This window comes from Urtica dioica, chromosome 11, assembly GCF_054948205.1.
Source record: "Urtica dioica subsp. dioica isolate 48M chromosome 11, U.dioica_male_clone48M_v1_H2, whole genome shotgun sequence".
NCBI lineage: Eukaryota > Viridiplantae > Streptophyta > Magnoliopsida > Rosales > Urticaceae > Urtica > Urtica dioica.
In genome coordinates this window covers 11,579,921-11,589,268 of record NC_142766.1, presented here as the reverse complement: position 1 = coordinate 11,589,268, position 9,348 = coordinate 11,579,921, and the positions used below count along the sequence as shown (strand labels likewise).

At 40.7% G+C, this 9,348-nt stretch overlaps 1 protein-coding gene across 1 annotated transcript; it reads left to right on the top strand.

The window, feature by feature from the left end:
- Positions 1–494: 494 nt before the first annotated feature.
- On the top strand, positions 495–2,295 carry CYP94C1 (cytochrome P450, family 94, subfamily C, polypeptide 1). The gene has a single exon (XM_089600788.1). The coding sequence runs from the start codon at positions 530–532 to the stop codon at positions 2,033–2,035; it is 1,506 nt and encodes a 501-aa protein (XP_089456914.1). The 5' UTR covers positions 495–529; the 3' UTR covers positions 2,036–2,295.
- Positions 2,296–9,348: the final 7,053 nt, after the last annotated feature.

The window sequence follows — 9,348 nt, the reverse complement described above, 5'->3', positions numbered from 1 at the left end:
CGGCCAGTATTTAATACTAGTTCAATAATTAATTATAATTCTATGATATACTAGTTCAATAAGTTAATTTCCATCTAATTTATCTCTATATTCTACACACATTGATAGCGATGACTTGAATTTCCAAACCAAAAAACAAAAACAAAAACAAAAACGTATGCAGCGGAAAAGAGCAATAGCGCCGACGTGGCAGCTAGGCCGACAAGCGGACAACAGACGTGGGCACGGGACCCACATGTAGAGAATATGGCATGTGCCCAAAGCCCAATTTCCGCACGTGTTTCTCATGACCCAAAACCAAACAGAACCAACACCCCTTTCTCTCTATCTATCTCTGTTGTCAAATTGTATTAACCACTACTCTCCTACTTTTTCAAACAAATGAAAATCCACTAAAATGGATCAATCAATCAAATCTCGATATTAATAATTATATATAGTCACATGCCCACTTCTATATATAGATGGAAGAAGTCTCACATTTCAGCACCTCTCTCTCTCTCAAAGCCACACATATTAAATATCATACATGGGATTTCCGGCGATGGAAGAAGTGGTGGGGTTCGTGTTCTTCTCGTTCACGGCGGTGTTTTGCTTACTGTCGGCGCTGGTGTACGCGGCGAGGCTGATGAGGCCGTGGTGCGACTGCCACGTGTGCAGGAGCTTCCTGAGCTCGGAGTGGAGCAAGGATTTTAAGAACCTGAGCGACTGGTACGCCCACCTTCTGTCGCGGTCCCCGACGGGAACGATCCACGTCCACGTCCTCCGCAACACCGTCACCGCCAACCCGGAAAACGTGGAGCACATGCTGAGGACAAAGTTCGACAACTACCCGAAAGGCCCTCAGTTCTCGGCCCTCCTCGGCGACCTCCTCGGCCGCGGCATCTTCAACGTCGACGGCCACGAGTGGCGCTTCCAGCGCAAGCTCTCCAGCCTCGAGCTCGGCGCCGCCTCCGTCCGCTCCTTCGCCCTCGACATCGTCACCAACGAGATCAACTCCCGCCTCGTCCCGCTCCTCGACTCCGCCGCCGCCGCCGGAGACGACCACGTCATCGACCTCCAGGACGTCCTCCGCCGATTCTCCTTCGACAACATCTGCAAGTTCTCCTTCGGCCTCGACCCCGGCTGCCTCCGCCTCTCCCTCCCCGTCTCCGACTTCGCCGCCGCCTTCGACGCCGCCTCCCGCGCCTCCGCCGAGCGCGCGCTCACCGCCTCCCCTCTCGTCTGGAAGGCCAAGCGCCTCTTCAACCTCGGCTCCGAGCGCAAGCTCAGGGACTCCGTCAAGCTCGTCGACGACCTCGCCTCCGAGATGATCGCCCTCCGCCGCCGCGAGTCCGGACGCGGCGACCGCCGGGACCTTCTCTCGAGGTTCATGGCGTCCGTGGACGACGACCGCTACCTCCGCGACATCGTGGTGAGCTTCCTCCTGGCCGGCCGCGACACCGTCTCCGCCGCCCTGGCCGGCCTCTTCCACCTCCTCTCCCGCCACCCCGCCGCCGAGAAGGCCATCCGGGACGAGGCCAACCGCGTGATGGGAGCCGCCGGCGTCCCGGGGGCGGCGCAGATGAGGGAGATGCACTACCTCACCGCGGCCGTGCACGAGAGCATGAGGCTGTACCCGCCCGTGCAGTTCGACTCCAAGCACTGCCGCGACGACGACGTCCTCCCCGACGGGACCTTCGTCAGGCGCGGGACCCGCGTCACCTACCACCCCTACGCCATGGGCCGGATGGAGCGCGTGTGGGGCCCCGACTGCCTCCACTTCCGCCCCGAGCGCTGGCTCGACTCCCACGGCCTCTTCAAGCCCGCCTGCCCCTACAAGTACCCCGTCTTCCAGGCCGGCCCCAGGGTCTGCCTCGGCAGGGAAATGGCGCTCATGGAGATCAAGGCCGTCGCCGCCACACTCGTTCGCCGCTTCGATATCCGCGTCGCCGGAGACGACAAGGCGCCTCGCTTCGTCCCCGGCCTCACCGCCACTCTCAGCGGCGGAATGCCCGTCCGAGTTCATCTCCATGACCACATCAATCGCTGTTAATCAATTATTAGGCCATCAATGATGTAATTAATAACAATAAATAACAGCGAGATTTTCATGTGGAATTAATCAATGTCATCGTATCTTTCTTTTTTTAGATATTATGCTTGTGCAGTATATATGACTGACTGGCAGCAATTGCAAAGTGCTAACTACAGTGATCACTTGTGAAGATACCAATAAGCCAAGAGATTACCAACAAATCTGCGTATTAACTTCTAATTAATAAAGAGTTATGCTATGTTACGCACAACACAACATAGGCCAATAATATTAAAAATTTCAATCGTTCTTAACCAATTGTTAGGCCATCAATGATGTAATTATTAATAATAAGAAATAACAGCGAGAATTTCATGTGGTAAATCAATGTCATATCTTTTTATAGCTATTAAGCTTATACAGTATGACAGACTGGTAATCGCTAACTACTGTTCACTTTAAAAAAATACTAATTAGGCAAGAGATTACCCAACAAATCTGCGTATTAACTTCTGATTAGTACAGACTTGTGTTTGTTACACACATCCCTCGAGCGTATCGGCTTCTTACATAATTACACACGTTATACCACTGAATCTTCGTAAAGTAATTTAGCAGTTCAAAAAGATTTCATATCTATTGCGGCTATTTATTATGTTTACTAAAATCCGTGTTCCGATCTCTGTAGTTTTGTGCTTTTCTTGAAAATCCAATTGCATGAATGAAAAGAAAGAGCCATTAAATTACTTGCAGCCAAAAGAGAACCGTTGAAATTTCCGAGTAAATATATAAATATCAACACTTTGTTATAGGAATGGAATACGACAGAAATGAAATACGACAAATGCCTTAATTAGTCGACCTAAGAGAATACGATATATGACAATCGTACTAATAAAAAACTAAAGTAATAATGAGTAGTTTTAAATATGTTCTAGCTAATATGTCCTCTTAGAGAAAGATGTATGTCGGTAAATAGATACATACTTGATAAAAACGAGGGTGATGATAATGAAAAACACCGTAAGGAAATGGGGAAGTTTTATTTTCACATTTTTTAGAAACATTAGAGATATTCTTTAATTTTTATATTTATATCAATTATATACCTTAAAATACGTTTATATATCAAAATCCTCCCTTGTTATAAGATTTTGTTGGTTTTTTCCGAAATTAAAAATTAAACTGCACATTTTTAAAAGAAGTGACCGTACTCGGACACCGACAACGACGACAAAATGAAGAGTTTATTAGAGAAAGTAAAGCATTGTTGTCGCCGTCACCATAGTCGCCGAGCACTGTGCAAAATCTTTGTGTGATTTTTTATCGCTCGAAATCCTAGAACCATCTCTCCTTTCTTAAGTCCTTAACGAAAAATAAATGAAAGGCCAAAAGCATGATTCAAAGAAGAAGTTTGTTCTTATTTATTATTATTATTATAAAAATAATTCAGGGTATAATAAAAGGAGAGAATTCATTCAGAGTAAAATAGGCTGTTCAATTTTTAGTAAAAAAAATCAATAAAATCCTATTCAAAACGAGGATTTTGATATGTAAATGCGTTTTAAGGTATATAATTGATATTAATAGAAATGTTTAGGGATACTTTTAATATATATATATATATATATATATATATATATATATAAATTGTAAAAATAAACGCAATATTTCGATTAAACAGAGGATAGACATACCATATTTTCCGTAAAGAAAAATGTAGATGAGTGGCCTGAGTTCGTTAGAGAAGAGGATGAATAAGGAGTGTTTTCGCTTAGGCCGATCCAATTAGCTATTCAGGCAAGAATTATTGAACATGAAAACATAATAGCATGTGCTTTTTCTTAGGCCAAAATATCTACTTTGTGGCGAGGTGTAATTAATTTGTAAAGTACCAAAAATAAAATAAATAGCGTGTGCCAAAAGTACATCGTTTTGATTTTTGCTCGGGCTTTGAAACGTTTGTCACATCTTCTGTTTTTTTTTTTTTTTTTTTTTTTTGGCAAATTCTCAAGATATTACTTTTTATTCACGTATACCGATTACACAAAAACTTCCTAATTATCATTTTTCAAAATCAAACGATAAACACTCATATTACAAATATTAAAAAGGGAGATTGAGTAAACTAACCAATCAGAAATATAAAATTATCAAAATAGTCAATGTTTGATTATTTTGCAAAATAGCCGATAAACCACATTAACTCATTTAATCAGACAAAAATACATTTCATTTAAAATGAAAGGTTACCAAATATAAATTAATTAATAAATAAAAAGCATTACAATAAATAACTCTTCTATTAATAGATTAAAAAATTCTCTAAAAATATTACGAGATCTTTATCGTCGATCTTCAACGCGCCATCCGTCTCGAGCCACCGATTCTCCAATCCGAGGCGAAAAGTCACCCTCAATTTCACCACCTCCACCTCGGCCCACTCCATCTGAAGCAGTGACTCCATAGAACGCGTACACACGTCATTATTGACTTGAGCCACAGATTTTCTGGCCGAAAATACAGTCTCCCTCGCTTTCGTCACCTTTGAATTAACATTGAAATTTAACAATAAATTAACACATAATTAACAAGAATTAGCAAGAAGTAACACTTAATTAACATTGCTTAACAAGAATTAATACTGCATTAACAAGAATTAACACTGAAGTAACATGAATTAACTCTGTATTAACAAGAATTAAACTGAAATTAATACGAATAAACCAAAATAAACACAAATATAAAAAAAACATACCGATTTAGTCTCCCCAAAGCTCGGTCACTGAATCTACGACGAATGAAGATCAATTGTGGAAGAACCTCCAGGACGGACTTGGCAGACCGGCCCGCTGAAGCGCTCGAAGTCTGCGTATCAAACAAAAATTTACTAACATTAACGAAAATAAACGCAAAATACCAAAATTAACACCAATTTACGTACGTATATATACTCATATTAACAAAAATAAATTTACAATCCGTTCTCTTGAGAATCCACCACCAAAACTTGATGCGTCATCGCCGAAGATGTCACCGGAGCTTCGATCCTCCTCCGCTTGGACGAGGGAGAGTCTGAACGCACGGTGAGGCCGATGATTGCGTTGAGATCGTAGTCCAACGAGGCCGAGGAATCGCCGAAGTCCGGCGGATGAGGTGAGATCTCCGTCAACATGGAATCTAGCGTACCGGCGGAGGAGGTGAGATCGCTGAAGTCCAGCGTGCCGGCGGGATTCACCACGTCAGCCAGGCCTAGGCGTATGTGGCGGCCACAGTGCCGGACATGTGAGCGCCACCTCGGCCGAGCCGGACGGAGAGAGAGGGGATGGCTCAGCGGAGATTGGGGAATGCGGTGGAGCCAGTGAAGGAGAGGCTTCGCGGGGACGGGATTCAGGTGCGCGTAGGTGGCGGCTTGTTTCAGAGAACCCATTTCTGCATACGTGTTTGTTGTCTGTGAAGGAGAAAGAGAGAGAGAGAGAGAGAGAGAGAGAGAGAGAGAGAGAGAGAGAGAGAGAGAGAGAGAGAGAGAGAGTCAAATAAAACAATTATAAATATTGCTCAAAACTTGCCACGGTATTAGTTGATGTTTGTTTTGAATTTTTAATTCTTTCCTCAATTGAATTCTATATTAATGGACAAGTAAATATAATCATATTTAGGCAAAATCAATCAATTAACTAATTGAATAAATTAATTAAAAAAATTGATAAAATGAGCATAATAAAAATACACAAATTGCAACATCATGTTTATTGGCTATTTTTTTTTTAAATAATCTTAAAACGTTGGCTAGTTTGCAATTCCAACGTTTCAAGTTGGCTACTTCACATCATTATTCTTTATTCTAAAAAGAAATCGTAAACATAAACAAATGAGTAAAAAAAACTATATGAAATAGATTATACTTAATTAAAGTTAGAGATTAATTATTCAAATATTAAAGTTATAGCTCAATTAATTCACGTGTCTCACATAATATAATAACAAAATTAGCTAAATAAGCCACCGAAAGTCTAAGAATTGATAGATAGCCAAACTTTTGTAAATGTTTTGTAAATAGTCACCTCAACTTATTTACGGCACTCAAAAAGACAAAAATACTCAAAAACATTCCCGCTTATTTTTGGATTTTTTTTGTCTTTTTGAGTGCCGTAAATAAGTTGAGGTGGCTATATACAGAAAATTAACAAAAGGTTGGCTATTATACAAAACGCTATAAGTCAAATGTCTATATAGCTAAAATACACTAATATAATATGACGCTCTTTGTCTTAATTTCAACTATTTTTCTTGATTATTAATAATTATGCTAGATTTTAATTTAGTCTAAATAGCTATTTATTCATTAAGAAAATATCCTTAACATTATCCTAAACCGAAACTCTTTATCCTAACAAAAACGACAAATATTATTAGGTCGCAAAAGGTCACAACTCGAAGAATTTTTGAAACTCCTTAGTAAGTATCAGAAACCTCTCACATATTTAATATTTGATAAAATGAATATGAGAAATATCAGTTGAAGAAGTATCTTTCTCTTACAGTTGCAAGCACTATTTTAAATGTTGCCGGATTTCCACGATTTTCACCGGAAAAGTCATTTTCGCCGTGCAAACGGCCAACGAAGTGAAGTATGTTGTTTTTTCGTCATGATGTCGCTGGAATTTCGGCGACATTGACTTATCGTTTTCATGAAAAACGACCGAGCATTTTTGCCTCTTTTAAAGAGTAAAATCTTGTCATTATCGTAATTTTGTTGCAGAAAATCAGAGAGAACGAAGGAGGCACTCGTTTCTCGGACCTGCTGAAGAGACGATCATAAACAATTCTACCATAAATATTTATTTAATTATGCGAATACCCGTTTTCCAGAATTAATGCTGTCAATCACAATTACAGCAAGTGAGATTAATAATGATAAACATTATTATACAAAAGTTCTTATCCGCCTTTATCAGAGCCGAATCGGGGACTATGGACCTAGTAATAGAAGCTCAACAAATCCGATGAAAAAGACGAAATAGTCATTTCTCTTTTTCCATCGATTCGTCTAATCTTGGTCAAATACTCCACTTTGTAAGCCAAGACTGAACTCTCGTTTATACTAGAATTATATTTACTCATCGTGACGAGTGTCCACTGATATAGCCAGTTCGTGATCAAGATCCTCCAGGTTCAACCCGTGTCAAGAGAAGTCAATTTTTCTGTTATACTTCTCTTGATACATATCAGCCCTAAGCATTGTTGCTTCCCCAGCGAAAGATTCTTTCGAACGTTACTTACTTTGAAAGTGCTAGCGATCTATCGGTTCTAGAATCAACCCTTAGGTGAGTGAACATTGACCTTCTTTCAGGAAGGCTGGATTCCGTATCTGTAAATCACGTCCCACTCGAATTATGTTCTGAGAAAACTCCAAAGACATAAGCTGTGATTAGCATGAATAGCCTTTTAGTGAATGAGTCAAAGAGCTCAGTAACATAACCCAGTGTCCATGATCACTTCAGGATTTAGATCAAGTCTCACTGTGACCATCATAGTGGCCTCGGTTAGTGTGTTGTAACGGTCCTTAAACGACACACCTACACCAAGACCTGTCCAAGTCGTACACTTACCACAAGTGTAGAATGCTCCCACATAGTGATCAGCCTTCACCTATGTGTTCCACATATATGACTTTAGATATAGTTTTCCAGGCGTATATCAGTCATCGACCATGTTTTAGCTCACCGCCCGAACTCAGGTGCCCAGCACGTGACTCAGTTTAATACGGAAGCTATGGAAGATAGTTGTTATTGATTCTAATTGTTTAGAACTCAACCCACTAATCATATAATGCTAATAAAGTAATCTTATTATCGAATTTAGTAATCATTTATTCATTATCTTCAAGTGGGCAATATTCCTAACAAAAACAACATCCACAAAAATAAATAATGGAAAGAAACAGTAAAAGAAATCAGACCTTGAGGAAAATATTTTTACCAGTGCAAGACGAGGCTTTCTATGAGTACAACGAAGCCTAGTTTTGTTTGAAGAGAGACTGGACTCTCTCGCTTCGAGAGGCCGCACAGCGCCACTGCCGCCTCCTACGTAAAAGTTCGTCCACATCGAGACGTTGAACCTCATTGTCCAGCCCCGCCTCACTGTCACTCGAGCGACAGCTCCACCATTTTTCGGACAGCACCTTCGCCGAACCGAACCGCCATCTTAGGCTTTACGCAGCCCGCCTATGCCGAGCAGCAACCTTGATGCCGACCCTAGACCCTCAGCCAAACCTGTTAAAAATGCTAAAAATTTGGTATTTAAACGATACTCACCAACCATTCTCGATGAAGCCTTTGTGCCAAATCTTCCTTCTCCGATCACGTTGCTGGAAGAGAAGCTCTGAGTGATGATCTTGAGCTAGTTCAGTTTTGTAAAACACTATTTGTTAGACACATACGTATACTCAAAACACACACACACACACATACACACACACACACACACACACACACACACACACACACACACAGAGATATCCAACTAACCCTGTTTTCTTGTTGTTTCTCGTTATTTGTGACTAAACCAAGATCATTATCGGACCCAAACACACATCATCAAGTCAAAACCAAGTAAACAACAAAATCGAGCAATAATCATCACAAATCCTAAATTCAATAAAGCCCCAATCTGATATTTCACCCACAAGAAAGACGAGAATTGAGAGAGTGGGAGATGGAGGGACTAACGTAACAGCGACAGAGTTAAAGAGAGAAGGATAACCTACCTTGAGGCATATAAAAATTCCAACCAAGATCTCTTCTTCGCCCTCATTGATTATCCAAGAACACGAACCTATATTTTAAAAACCCTAGAAAATTTCCATAAGAAATTCGAAGAAGACGATAGTTAGACCAGAGATCTAAGGTTAAAAGCGCGGCGGCGGTCAAGCGCGGGACGGCGGAGGCAAGGCGGAGAGGAGGGCGATAGTGGTCAGATCGTCGGAGGCCCTGACAGAGAGATACGAGATGAGAGAGGGTAGGATCTGAGTACTTACAAAATTATGCCAAATCAAAATAGATCAAAGAATGGTGCAATGAAATTTATTTTGAGTGAATATAAGTGTATTTCTATACTTAGTCGATTTTTGAGTTTTCATCTGCCTCCAAAATCAATTCTTTAGTGGGAATTTTTCCCTCCATTTTAAATTGGTAAAATTTTAGTAATTTTTTTATTGTATTGAGTAATATCACTACTTCTTTATATTTGACTGTAGTAAAATTATGCCATATTTTAGTGGGAAATTTCCCTCCATTTTAAAATAGTGAAATTTTGATCATTTTTAATTT